This window comes from Acipenser ruthenus, chromosome 8 (genome assembly GCF_902713425.1).
Source record: "Acipenser ruthenus chromosome 8, fAciRut3.2 maternal haplotype, whole genome shotgun sequence".
Taxonomy (NCBI): Eukaryota; Metazoa; Chordata; class Actinopteri; order Acipenseriformes; family Acipenseridae; genus Acipenser; species Acipenser ruthenus.
Window position 1 is genome coordinate 39,968,941 of NC_081196.1, and position 15,473 is coordinate 39,984,413.

General features: G+C 39.7%; 1 protein-coding gene across 6 annotated transcripts in view; it reads right to left on the reverse strand.

The window, feature by feature from the left end:
* LOC117407258 (actin remodeling regulator NHS-like) overlaps positions 1–7,385 on the reverse strand; it is a 148,287-nt gene extending 140,902 nt beyond the window's left edge. For all 6 annotated transcript variants that reach the window (XM_059028952.1, XM_034012049.3, XM_059028951.1 and 3 more), the window contains exon 1: positions 6,876–7,385. In XM_059028952.1, coding sequence (XP_058884935.1) covers positions 6,876–7,155 — 280 coding nt within the window. In that variant the 5' untranslated portion in view covers positions 7,156–7,385. The remainder of the gene's footprint in view (positions 1–6,875) is intronic.
* Between the last annotated feature and the right edge of the window lie 8,088 nt (positions 7,386–15,473).

Sequence of the window (15,473 nt, forward strand, 5' to 3'; positions counted from 1 at the left end):
GACTGGTCATAATCAAAGAAAGAGCAGGAATATGCTGCAGATCTCGATGTGCTTTGAAGGGTATAGGAGGCTGTGTGGTCCAGTGGTTAAAGAAAAGGGCTTGTAACCAGGAGATCCCCGATTCAAATCCCACCTCGGCCACTGACTCATTGTGTGACCCTGAGCAAGTCACTTAACCTCCTTGTGCTCCGTCTTTCGGGTGAGACGTAATTGTAAGTGACTCTGCAGCTGATGCATAGTTCACACACCCTAGTCTCTGTAAGTCGCCTTGGATAAAGGCGTCTGCTAAATAAACTAATAATAATAATAATAACACCAGTGACTACAACACAGCGAGAAAACCATCTGCATTCTCTCAGAACTAATCAATGGGATGTAGAGGGGGTTTGGGTTACCACTAACTGTAGGCTAAGAAACTCAATAATATTGAGAATTACAGCTATTACGACATGATAAAACGTAAACAAAACAGATAGGGTGGCTGTAAAGCAACTTCGTCTCTTCATACATGATGCCATGTCAGGTGATTTTGAGCAATATTGAGAAGTTAATGCAATAACACCTATAGTATATTCAAAGGAGGTACTACTACACTGCAACATCCCTATAGCCTATGACGGCAGTCTTAAACTGTTTTTTGGTTTTCAACATTAGTAGCAGCACAAAGTGAGCTAGAGTAACTGTTTTTCTGAGGCATTTGTTTCAGTCGCGCTTACCCTGCACAATCCTATTATAATTTAATTTAGGAGTAGTTTTTCAAACATTATTTAACTCACTTTGACCTGACACTTCTGACCTGAATTCAACGAGACACCACAAAAGTGTATACACTTGTACAATGGTTAAAAGCCTTGAAAAGCTCTCAGTGCATAATCCTAAATGTGGATAATCTACGGCTCAAAGGCCTGTCTACACTCCGGTCATTAGCTGACAGATGCCTTCCAATTCCAGAAAAGACAGTGCCTAACGCCTTGAATCAAATAAGGAAAAGATTGTTCCTCAGCACCATGAAACAACAGTGCTGCAGTGCCAGCATCATTAAGAATCTTGTGGAGTCCAATTATCCCCAATATGACATCACAGAAGTCAGGCCCCCAGTTCTATGTCACCCTCTGTTAATTAATATCTAAAGATATGAATCAAGGGAACCCCACTCAACTAGGTCCCCTCTCCATGGGGAGCTGGGCAATAAAGCTCAACTGGAAGACTAGAGAGGTCAATACTTTTTAGTGACAAATGTGGTTTCTCAAGCTACAATACAGCCACAACTAAGCTACAGTCTCCCCTTATAAGCATTTAGCCTAAATATAAATTGCTTACTTGCAAGACCTCCTTTTAATGCCCTAGAGACATAGGGCTAGTATAGAAACCCCTGTACTTACAAGGAAAGCACTGCCATTATGTGAATTGTTTTATTGTATTAACATTTTGTATTGCTAACTGCATGCATTGGCTACAATAGAGCATTCAGCTTGCATTTATCCTTCAGTGAACATCCCTTTTAAAACATGCCTCCACTCACCATCTTTACATTTACTGCCGAACAATTACCGTTTGCTGTTACCCGACTATGGACTCCAAAGTTGGGTAGTTACGGTAGGAGTTTACTTTTTATTTTCTTCCCTTTTGCTTCACAAAGTACAATCTTCAGAAAATGTTTGTTGGTTTCTTGTAAATGTGTTCTGCTCTTCGTTACTGGTTTATGTAATGGGGAAGGCTTATTTAAAATTACAGATATTTCCTCACTGGCAAAATATGCCCCCTTACTCTTACTGATTGGTTAAACAATCTACTATAATAGAGCATTCTCATTGGTTAATGCACAAGCCTTAATAATCGGGTGGTTGTGATGTTTTTTTTTTATAAAACAAACCAAAAAAATATGAATACAAGGGTAAATATGAGAGAACAATTATTTGTCTATCATACAACACTAGGAAAATACATTTCAACAGAAATAAAAATCAATGTTAGTTGTGTGCAACCTTAAATGTTTGTTTGTTTTCTGTCATTGAGATTTTTCTGAAGTTACAAGCAGTAGGGGTATTCTGGAAGAGTTTCTTTTTTGAAGTTTTCCTTTTAAGTTTACCATTCAGGCAACGTTTGTTTGTAAAGGAAACAGAGGACAAGGTTGGACTGTGAAACAAAGCAGATAATCAGACAGAAAGGGCATTTACTTACGCATTCCCCAAAACGATCTCTCAAGAAAAGCTCATGTTTGTTTTGGCTATCAAACGAGACACAGCGAGCAAAAAAAAAACAAAAAAAAAAAACAGATTCATGTGTGGTACAGTACAACTAGACATCATAATTACCAGATTCTAAATAATACAGGGTTTACGGGTCAACAAGTCTGCGTGGAGATCAAATCACTGGTTATGCTTTCTAAACAACCTCTTTATTTAAGAAATCCCAAACACATTGTATTGCACAGTGTACATCAAAATAAACATTTAATTCCAACATAGCAGAAAGCAACAGCATGAGTTGTTCCAGGAAGTATGCAATCCCAGATTTGCATATTCTGCAGGGGCATGTTGTGCAGCTTTCGCATCAAAGCAATGCTATAAAAACCCTGAGGAAAGAATCTGCAGTGCCACTAGCATGGAAGAGACCAATGAAAACAAAAGACAAGCACAGTCACACCATCACTCCTATCCACTGTGTTTCAGAAATAACTTTTTATATGATGCTGTTTAATCCAAATTGTCAACCCAAACCCTATTTAACATTACAGTCATAATAATAACAATTACAAAAGGCTCTTTCATGGTTTATCAGTTGTTACCAGTTACCACACACATTTGTTTACCTAACTTTATGCTTATGAAAACTGCTGTGAAGCAGCTGAACTGCAATAAATATGTTTAAATCTTAAAAAAGTACTAATTTGTTTGAAGACGGTAAGGTACAGCGCTTTGCTTTTGTAATGATTTAACAATAACAAGGCCGTTCAATTATTTAGCCAGATAAGGGGGAAGACGTTTCTGAAGGTTTCTGGAGTGACTCCTATAGCTAAGGACTGAGTCCTATTCCCAAAGCTTTAAGGTGTGAGTTATTTAAAGACAAGTTTTTTTTTTTAAAGTCTGCTTTGATGGATTTAATAACATTAGGCAATATTCTTGAAGCTCTTTACTTTGAATTGACTGACAACAGCTCATTTTTTTTCAAAAAATAAAAATAAACCAGAAATAAACAATAGTCTGCAACAGTCTTAATGAGAAGCAATCCTCACAACAGTCTTGTTAACTCATGAGGTAACATCATCTTCACAGCACCGTCTACACATCACCAGGCTAGAGTTCTGAGACCAGCGTATCCTAGGCTCCCCCCTCAGGGCCAGTTCAAACATGTGACCAGGCCATGTGCTGAGCGCTCCAACCACTGAGATCTCAACAACACCCACAACACCCACCCTCGTTTTACAATTCACACAGCAGAACCTTGGGTTTATATATCCAAACACCCAACGGGCAGAACCCGCCTTGAAATGCATTTTCATAGCCAGGCCACAGAAGCCCACCCCTCAGCCCTACTCACAGTGAGAAAAAATGAAAAACTCTTTCAATAATATGCCGCAGTTTTAGTTCAGTAAATTATTTTGCAGACAGTATTGCTATGAAGTAGATTACTGCAGTTTAATTTTAATTTTAACTATTAACAGCCTGGGACCTTAATATCTATAGAAAACTCTAAATGATCTTTTACAACAGCATAAGAACAGCTGACTGTGGTTTGCTTCTAAAGCACAGCCTTCTAAAGCAAAATCTTTCTTGTCCTTTCACTAGCCCCACCTGCTGAGTACACAGGGAGTTTCCCCCAAAAAAATACTTCTAGTCTTACTGCACTGTACTGCAGTTTAAAGCCTTTTTTGGACACAGTATTTTGTTGTGCGGTACATTGCAGTAGTAATGCATGGTCAGGCATAACCTCATTTTTTTTCGGGGGGGGGGGGGGGGGGGGGAGACATATACATAAATATGTGTAAAGATTCAAGTCTCCAGCACATATTATGGCATATTATAATATTAATATTATGGCATATTATGTTGATTTATTGCATTGGGCAATATACAGTATTTTTTAATACATTTTGATGTTCTCAGTCTGTTTCTGAGGGAACAATAGTCAAAAAAAAAAATTAAGAAATTCAGGGCTGCATTTTGTTTGCATAGTGTAACCATTGCATCTTTCTCTGTCATGCACTTGCTATATAAAGCCCTTTGAGTTGTTGCAGTGCCTGCACTATGCTATAGTAAAACTTAAAGATTATTATAAATAATTTGTATTGGTGTTATTTCTTATTAAGAGCATATTGCTGCACATACATGGCGCAGTGCCTGCCCTGAGGGGGCAGTTTAGTCTCCATGTCCACCTCCCCTTTTAATACAGGGTCAATTGTGTGGTGCTGTAGTTAACTGTCCACTGAATTGAATACTACACAACACATTTCACTTGTGACCCAAGCCAGGTTTGCACACAGTCCTCTGGAAGTGAAAGAGCTCCCAGCGTGTTTATTACATGATCAAGTAGGGCTGCATGCTGCACAGCCAATAGAAAAGAAGTCTCCGTCTGACGGCTTTGACTCCAGGTTTGATTGTTTGTACAATGACACGTGTTTTTTTGCCCCCCAGATTAATTTTACAATACAGCGTAGCACACATATGACTAGTTTAACAAGCCATCCCACCTGAGTATTGCCACCTAGTGGAAATACCTTCCTAACAGAGAGATTGGGGGTTTTATTTATATAAAGACCTTCCCTAAAGAGGTTGAGAAGTCAAATAATCTTCAAATCATCAAGTTTTAATCAAACTGAAGCCTAACAAACCCTTAAGGTTTGTTACAGCATATTTGTAAGTATACATACAGTGCAGTATGCAGCGCGAGATCTTACATAACATACATTTAAATGCAATGTGTCACATTGCAGCAGTGTGGAGTAGTGGTTAGGGCTCTGGGCTCTTGACCTGAGGGTTGTGGGTTCAATCCCAGGTGGGGGACACTACTGCTGTACCTTTGAGCAAGGTATTTTACCTAGATTGCTCCAGTAAAAACCTGTATAAGTGGGTAATTGTATGTAAAAATAATGTGATATCTTGTAATCATTGTAAGTCGCCCTGGATAAGGGCGTCTGCTAAGAAATAAATAATAATTGGTGCACACTAATTGCGACATTACAATAACAATAAAATAGCAGGCCCCACTGACAGACTGTAATATGCAATGTACAGTATATAATACCATATGGAGATTAGTCTTCATTTGTACTGGATCTTAAATAGTAGAAGGATGAGACGGCTCCCTTATTCAGCTTCTTAGACCCCCTCCAAGGGTCTAATTCCCCATCTTCCCACAATCTGTTTGGAAAGCCTGCAGGTGATAATAGGTGATAGCCAACAATGGGTTACAGACCTCATCTCTGTATAGAAAGTATCCATTTAGTATCCCTATTAAATGCTGTATCTATCTTATGCACATTTCTGCCTCAGCTGCAGTACTGTGTGTCACTGTGTATCAGATCACTGTGGAGGCTTAATTTGCATCTGGACCCTGGAGCAGAACTTGACACATTGTAATGTAACCAAGCCATTGCTTACAGGACAACTGCACGTCTAATTGTGTTAAGGCTCACATCGTAATACCTGTAATGTATTTGTTTACTGAGGGGGGGGGGTTATCAAGTGCAATGTACGCTGAATGATCCCATTTTCATTCGAGATGTAATTGGCTATTCGTGTCACTGTCGCCTGGAACATGTACTGTATGCTGTATACATAATTATTTAAATAGTTCTGAAATGGAATAATTTGAGTTCTCACCGGAAGGCATTGCAGTAGGTGGGGTATGTCTAAGGCAATCTTAAATACAGCTAAGTATTAAATAACGTTAACCTCATCTTCTGTGGCCGACTATCAATATTGACCACCTGTTATAAACTAGGGTGTTATTTTTTTTTAAATTTTTTTTTATTTTTACTGTGCCTCGCATTTGGGCTTCAATATTGTACAGCTAAAAATAACCCGAGTCCACCTGTCCACCGGAGTCGCGTTTTTCCAAATCTCGAGTTGGTCTTAAAAATGAAGGTAATATTTATTTACTGTGCTGCTGCCTCGTATATATGTACTGTTTCGTTTATTAATTAAGAGTCTTTCCATGAAAAGGGTAAATATATGGAATATCAATTCTTATCTGGAGACTGAATATATGCACGCGCCCGCCCTCTGCATTGCATATGTTTATGAATGGAACCAACACCTCGTACGCCAACTTGCTTAAAATGTGTGTCATGATTCGAAGGTCAAAATCATCATTATTATTATTATTATTATTATTATTATTATTATTATTATTATTATTATTATTATTATTATTATTATTATTATTATTATTATTTCAGACTAGCTACCTGCAGGAATAAGAGGGTTGTTGGCATGGTACTAGCATAAATGCTAAATGCTAAATACCGGTGCCACTGCCATCAGCGCTGTAAGCTATACACGCCCCCCTTATCCCGCGCACACAAATGTTTTATTAATAGCTTCATGATCCCCTATAATAAGCATTTGATTGTTATTATTATGCATTTAGAACAAATAACATGTTATATAATAGGTCCACCGGGGCACTGCGATTAGAATTGTAATAATATGAATATAGGCAAGGGATTAAAGAACGACTCCCCTTATTTTTCCACAACCAGTGCTCCTCCTCATTTTTCCAGGGATCACTACCTTAACCTCAGTTACCTCCTAGGTTGAAGGACTTTCATTAAATAACGCAGATATAGAATGCAATTAATAAAGAATGCCATCATCAATTTTACAAAGTTCAGAGGAAGGGGTAATATAGAAATGTCACAATCAGATACTCACGCACTGCCTCCTGTTTGGGATCCAGGCTGCCGGCAGATTGCTGGATTCTGCCGATTTTGCTTTGCAGTACCCAGACCCGCTTGTTCGTGAAGATTATCTCATTTTCCAGCTCCTGAAATAAGGAGCAGGCGTGTTTGGCCAGGTCTGAGAGCTGTCTCAGGGTCCGGGATAGCGACACATTATTGATCGTGCAAAGATCTTCAAAAAGCAAACCCTCGTCATTGGGAATAGCATGCCTACACAGTAACTGGGGTTCCACGTTCCTCTTGGCAAATGGCATTTTGAAGTAAAAATTAATCCCCCTCAAAAAAAAGAAGACAAAAAATCAGATCCAATAGATAAAAAAATGTTCAGCTTTTTCCTCAATCCGAGATTCCCGAATGTTGTGTGTTAACACCCATCATTTCCCAAATGTACTGTAATGATCACTCAGTTTGAAAGTAACGCTGCCTGGCTGCCTGCCTGCCTTCCGACTCGCTGCTACTCTGGTCATCAGTTGCCTTTCGTAGCTTTTTTTTTTTTTCAGTGCTCTAAAGTAGAGGTGGATTTTAAAGGATTTCGCCAAAACACGGAGACAGGGTACAAGCTCTGGATCTGGATCGAGAATGATTCTGCTCCATACCGCAGGGAGTCACTAAAACGCCAACAATTAATATGGGAATGAACAGATTCCAAAAAGTGTCAACAAGTTGAAGAGATGATTTAAGAATCTGGCACAAAAACACTGGATTATTCCTGCACAAGGCAAGGTGTGTTTGCCAGCAATTGTGTTATTTGAAGTTTGCACTCTGCTTTTTTTTCTTTTCAATCAGTTTCAATCCTTTTTGCTAAATAATTGAAACCGGTTCTGCAGGAACTGTTGCCATTATTATATTATTTTTGGTATGATGTTTTGTCATGTAGATAATAGATACTCATGACATATGAGACCTGTGTGATTTTTTTTTATTTTGAGGAGGATCTTCTGCAGGTGTGTAAAGGTTTGTAAAGTGATACCCTTGAACTTAGTTTCATTTGAAGTCATACATTTTTTTTAATATACATTGTTTCAAATATATATATTGGTGTGCATGTGTGAACAACCCATACATATTGCAGTATATATACTGTAAGAGAAATACATTGATACAGTAATCACATCCCTTGTTCCTTTGTTCTCACTGTCAGGTCAAGCACCTTTTTTCAAGCACCAAACCTGAACAACCAAGCTACTGAAGAGAGGACTCCATCAGATGAACCATCCCCTATGCACTGCAGTGCCAATGCAGTGCTCCCTGTCGTCCTCCCAGTCAAGACTGAAAATTTGACCTGAACAGGATTCCAACCAGCAAACTCCCGTACACGACTCCATCAGCCCCCCACCCTGTAGTGCTTTTACTAGACATACTCCTCTTTTGAAGGTGCTCAAAGGTGTTAGCAGCATTGGAGTGCCCTAATCCCAGATCAAACTCCAGCCTTGCTAACGAGACAATGGTGCCGATTTTAATGATATAAACAGTGGCGGATCCCTTAATCCCTCCACCCTCAAATTTAGAAACCTCCTTGCATTCTGGGGATGTAAATCAAGGGGTCAATAAATCATGACTGGTGGGAGTTAAGAAGTGTCCGTATCACTTTCTAGATCATTGAAACAGACCCCAGTAACTTCAGGTCCTGGCTACCTTATGGACATTCCCCGGCCCCTATAAATGGACACAGCACATCCTTGAATAAATGCTATTGTGAGTGAGTGGACCTGTGTGTATTTCTGGTATATTCACACTGGTAATACCAGTATCATTTTACACGAGAAGAGGTCAGATTTAAGTATTTCATAAACATTTTGAAACTTTGCACTAAATCATGGCCTGCTGCAGCTGAAGGGAAGATTGTTGCATTTAGGGTGTGTCATAAAATGTTGTCAAAGCTGCCGGAGAGGAATTTTTATTTTATCATTATTTTAATATATATATATATATATATATATATATATATATATATATATATATATATATATATATATATATATATGCAGCAGTGTAATAGAACAGTTTTAGCGATTGCCAGGCAAAGTATGAAAATGTGAAAGTCTATGAATTCATGCCCATCAAAATATATAAAATATCATGTTTGCATCTCTGGTCTATTTATACAAGCATATGACATTTAGCTATTTTGCCTTGTGGGTAATAGTCCATAAAACCAATACACTATTATACCTGCCTAGCACATGAAAGAACCAATTCCCCCCCTCCCTCCCCCTCCCCCTCACCCTCCCCATCCCCCAGGTTATGAAGCTACACAAACCTGGAGGCAAGCCCGGGAAGCCTATGCTTGGTCTCATCTGTGGGTCCCCAGTCAACATCAGCAACTTGGCACAAACAGGATATGAACAACTTTTATTATATGAGCCATTGAGGCCAATAGGCAGTGCCTCCTACAACACAGTGCACTCTGTCCATATGCTAGGGCATTGGTTGAGCTGTGAGGGAAGAGTGCCCTACTGAGCCACCAGTGCCACTTTCTGCTGTGCCTGGTTTTTCACCCATCCATATCTGGGCGATGTACAACCCTGCTTAGCTTCAAGGTGGCCAGAGAGGTTTCATATTGTACGACAACCTGCTACGACCAATATGCTACAGTATGTAATATTTTATGTTACTGTCTCAAATGTATTCATGCATGATAACATAACAGTAGCTGCATTTTTTTCAAAAACAAAAAAAAAATGATGATCAGGTTCAATAAAATGGAATGATGTTCTCCCTGACTCCCTGTTATCCATAGAATGCATGTCAGTGGGATGCAAGTGCATTTACATCCACTGACTGAGTATTTCTGCAAATCCGGAGTGATGCGCCTGTGAATCCACAGAGATGCAGCATAAGTCCGCCCTGTGCTAACGTCTGTACAAGAACTGTAACAGTTGCAAAGAGCAGCTAAAAAAAATAAATCAATAGAAGTAAAAAAACCTTTATCCAGTTACAGCATGTCAGGCCTGGTAGTATATATAAAATACTAAAACTGCAAGAAAATAATTTAATTGAGGAGTTCTGTGACATCTTAAACCACAAGAGAAGCCCGTCTTTTATTTTTTATAATACACTTAAATTCTTATTTATTTTTATTTATTTTTATTTTTCAAAAGATTGAACTGGGGATAAACTCAGGGAAATAAAAAAGCAACATTTTAATGAACAAGTACAGTTTTGTATAACAGGACAAATATTTCAAATCTGTAATGTTTTGTTGGTTTTTTTTTCTTAATATTAATCAAAATAAGCCTAAATTAAGGAAATTCAACATCATATGGTAGAGTTAGGAGCTCTGATGGGAACTGGCAACACACTGTTTCCCAGATGTGGTGTAACTGTTGGCATTTCCATGTGTGTTTTTCTTGTAAAATGTAATTTAGTTCATGTTTTTCCAAAACAAAGCAAGGTGTAAAAAGATTGACTACAGTAACCTGAAACATATTAGACACTTAAACAACAACACCGTTTAAAGTTTCAGAATGAGACACTTAATATACATAATTAAGAAAGCCTGAAATAGAAAGCAATGTTATAGAATAAATACAGTGAGCAATGCAACAATGCAGTGCTAATACATTTATAAATGAGAGCTGTTCTAACATACACTACCTCTTCATTTAAATGCTACTAGATTTTGTTTGACTTCACAGGATCAAAAACGAGCAAATTGCCTGTGTAGAGTTTACTGGTGTTCATAGTTTAATTGGGGCTCTTACCTGTAGACCTCTTATCTTGTTTATAATTCATAATGTAGACCCTTAAAATTACTACCTGAGCTTTTATGAATGATAATTAACTCTGCGGCAGACAGCAGAACCCCCACTGAAGTATGTAATTATGGTTTGTAAGTGGTGGCGATGTAGTGAGTGAGCAGGCTGGAGCATGTTCTCGATAAGATTGTTGGCTGGTGTAATACACCGCTGAGTGAGTGGCTGATAGGGCATTCTGTGGTCGCGGTATCATTGAGACTGTTGTTCTCACTCAGGTTCAGCCCAGTATTCAATTAAAACTGAAATCTCTGCAGGCTACATGGCAAGCATCAAAACATTCTATTATTAGCCTTTTTAAGTACATCTCATTTGGGTTATGGTTATTAGTCAATAGCGTTTTGATTTAGTTATTCTCTTACTCAAATATAGTGAAAGTGTTTGACAAATGTGCGTTGCGGTGCTTTGACTATGAGTTCAGGAGCTGCTCTCCAGTTGTAGTTTCCTGCCATAGACATATGCAATGCAGGCTACATCATTCAAAGTTTCTTTATATTAGTAAAGACCAGTAGCATAAGTCCACAGCAGCAAATTGCCAGCAAAACGAAAGGAAACTTAATCCGAAATGGCAGATCACTAGATGGCACTGGCTCTTACTTCTATGATGATACTTTTTTGACTGATCTATCCTACCTGGTCTATGGAAGGCAACTAAAGCTGAAGAGCATTTCTGAACTCATGCTAAACAGCGCAGACTTTGAGTAAATGCAATCAGAATTGAACATGATGCAGACATCATAGGCTAGGGGGCAGTAAAAATAAAAACATGGATGACCTGGTCTTATTGCTCAATTACAAAATGGACTGGGTGAACAGAGCAGAACACGATTCAGCCAATCAGGGCAAGCTCAAAGCCAGGAAAAGGCAGATACCATGAAAAATTATAATAACTCACTAGAGCAGGACCTAGAATTGCTCAGACTGATTGCCAACATCATATGAAAATTATAAAACAATTGAAACAGCATCTGAAGCTTTAATCATTGCCAGATCATGCAGGTTGTATGGACTGCAGCCAAACCATGTTTAGAGCTTCGGAATCTGTACATGACAATCAGTCATTGTTATACCATGGTCAACAGTGAAATCAATTCATATTAAAAACACTGTAATAATAGGCCTAATCATTATAATTAAAAAAAAAAAAAAAAAGTTTGTATACTGACATTCTTTGTGTTAAAATATCTCCAAGTACAGGAGCTTACGTGACTTTTTAAAAAAAAAACTAAACCTTAATGCATGTCTAATTATCTTTGATATCAGCAAACGGAATTCTCACTTTGAAAGAAGACAAGGTCTAATGCAATACAATGTTAATAGTAAAGCTGGAATGAATGACCTCATCTGACTGAAACTGGTTATATCAGGAGACTGCCTACACATCCAAGCTAAGACAAAAAGACATTACAGTTAAAGTCTTAGTTTGGCATGAGGCATTTTTTTTTCTGATGAAGTATAAAGCATCGGCTAAACTGTTGAAAAATGTAGTAACTAAGACACCAATGAATAATACACTGCCTTCCAGCAAGTATTGGGATACTTGTATTTGTTGAAGGATGCCAAGAGTCAGTCTACCATCTTAAAGGGGTTTTAGCTAATGAAATAGCAGCTGACCAATTCCATTTGCTATGTATGTCTCATATATATTGAAAGACGCACATGTTCTAGCAAACATTTATTATCATTATATATATATATATATATATATATATATATATATATATATATATATATATATATATAATCTGGCTCTGAGTTTGACTGTCTTGCTTTCAATAAGACTCATCAGTGTTTCCGGAGTCAGAACATATCACTGGCTGCAAAGCATGCCAGTCACTTGGAGCAGCAGGTTAATAGTAGAAAAGGGCATTGCAACAGCAGGGACAACTTCACTAGCTAGGGGAAATGAAATGGGAAATGTAAAATTAGCTGAAAGTAAAGCATGCAAACAGAGATTTATTTTATCCTAATTAGGTACCAGCTATCATTATTTAAATGAAATGGTTCAGTGCCACATGAACTACTTTGGGCAGCATTTGATTTTTTCAGTGTACCGATGACAATAACAAATTTAGTGAAAGCCTATTTTGGAGATTTGCAATTCAGTTTTTCAACTTCAGAATTCAGCACTACATGGCAATGCCTAGAGGTTGGAATAATGGCAGGATGCACCATTTCTCCACTGGCTTTTACCATGGCAATGGAAGTAATCATTAGGGCATCAAAATGGGTAGTAGGAGGAGAGCGCTTGGCTTCTGGAATGCGACTACCACCAATTCGAGCATACATGGATGACATGACAACCATGACTACAACAGTAGCCTGCACTAATCGATTATTGGGCAAATTAACCAATAACATTGAATGGGCACGAATGCAATTCAAGCCCACTAAATCAAGGAGCATCTCTATAATTAAAGGCAAAGTAGTAGATAAAACATTCTTCATTAATGGTGAGGCAATACCAACAGTGTCTGAGAAGCCAGTGAAGAGTCTTGGGAGATGGTACGACGGGGATCTAAAGGACACAGTTCGTGTGGGAGAAGTTAGACAACAAGCAGTGGAAGGGTTGAAGAGCATAGACAGCTGCGCTCTACCAGGTAAACTAAAACTCTGGTGCTTTCAGTTTGGTCTACTGCCGAGGTTGCTGTGGCCACTGACTGTGTACGAGGTTTCTTTGACAACAGTAGAGAAGCTGGAAGCTTTAATCAGTTCATACATCAGGAAATGGTTGGGAGTTCCACGCTGCCTCAGCAGAGTGGGACTTTATGGTAAAGGAATACTGCAGCTACCAGTCTCTGCTCTAACCGAGGAGTTTAAGTGCGCCAAGGTCAGACTGGAAATGACATTAGTAGAGTCACGCGATAAATGCGTAAGGGAGGCAGCACCTGTGTTGAAAACTGGAAGAAAGTGGGCGGCAAAGAAAGCTGTGGAAGATGCAAAGGCTGCCCTTCGAATTGGTGATATCATGGGGCAAGTTCAGCATGGAAGAGGGGGTCTTGGTTTCAGTTCAACTCCTCCTACATGGCACAAGGCGGCCCCAGCTCAAAGGAGGAAGATGGTAGTCAACGAGGTGCAAAAGCAGGAGGAGAGGATGAGGTGTATAAAGGCCATTTCCCAGGCCAAACAGGGAGAATGGATGAGATGGGAGAGTGTGGAACAACGCAAGATTGGCTGGCAAGACCTATGGTCAATGGAACAGAGCAGGATCAGTTTCCTCATCAGGTCAACATATGATGTTCTCCCATCACCACAGAACCTAAACCTCTGGGTAGGAGAGGATCCCTCATGTCCTTTGTGTTCATCACCTGCAACATTAAGGCACATTTTGACAGGATGTAAGGTGGCTCTTAGCCAAGGACGGTTTACTTGGCGCCATGACCAGGTGCTGCGATGTTTGGCCTTAGCATTGGAAGACAAGCGTAACATGACCAATAAGTTGCCACCTGTTCCATCAAAACATTACACACAAAAGACAACATTCCTCCGCCCAGGAGAGCAACCACCAAGAAAAGGTGTTAAAACCAATCCTCGCCCAGGACAACTGGAAGCTGCTAGAGACTGGAATATGCTGGCAGATGTTGGTCAACGGCTTATTTTTCCACCTGAGATTGCCACCACTAACCTTCGACCAGATATTGTCTTGTGGTCTGGATCAGCACGCCTTGTTCACCTGGTAGAGTTAACAGTGCCATGGGAGGATGCTGTAGATGAGGCGTATGAGAGGAAGAAACTGCGGTATGCTCAACTAGCCACTGAAGCGGAACAGCGAGGATGGAGAGTTCGGGTTTACCCAGTGGAAGTGGGTTGTCGAGGATTTGTGGCACACTCTACAACCCGGTTTCTCAGAGACGTCGGATTCAGTGGCCAAGAGTTGCGTCGCACAGTGAAGAACTTATCTGAAGCAGCAGAGAGGAGCAGCAACTGGCTGTGGTTGAGACGGAAAGATTCTGGCTGGGGACAGGTAAGTAAGCTGGGCTGAGTTGAGTGGGGGACGGAGGGGGGTGATGCTGGGACGCCAGAATCACCGTCGAGCCCTCTTGAGGTGTCGTGGGCTAGTCGACGAAACACTGAGGATGGAAGGTGCCCACTTGAAAACCCCAGAGATGTACCCTACTTAGCTCAATCCAGACGGTTGTCATGCTGATGCGCTGGGGAGGCCGCACTTTGGTTGATCCCCGGAGCCAGCATCGCAGCCGTTGTGTGTGCTGATGCGCCAGGGAGGCAAAATAAGCTGATCCCTGGAGCCAGCATTACACTTCAGCCATTAACACCAGACAGAAGGATATCTACATCATCATATGGAAGGAAACGTAAATGGAGGGAGACACATATGGATCACATTAGTTTACTGTAAAGCTACGTCTTAGTTGGTGCTTATCTTGGCGAGAGCCGAGTTCAAATCAGCATGAAGTTTTAACATCTACTCTCGTGTAATGGAAATCAAATCTTAGCTATAGCATGTGTGTCTTTCAAAACTACTATGCAAGACACACATAGTGAATGAAGGGGCACGTCAGGTAAAACATTTTTGGATTTATTCATTCAGCTATGAGATCTTTATGTGAACATTCTCAGTTGTTTATAGCTAGTGTATTGAAACATCAGGCCAAACAAACATACAACTGTGTACAATGGTGTGGAAGTCCACTGATAGCATGTGAGAGAGACAGACAGAGGTGTCCAGGTTTTATTTAACACTGATCAAGACACAGCTCTAAAATACAATGTGGCCTAGTTTGGCTGTGTGCCGTTCCCTAGTGATGGGCAAATCAATTACAAAAAAAAGGGGCAATTATGCTCGCCTTGCGTGCATC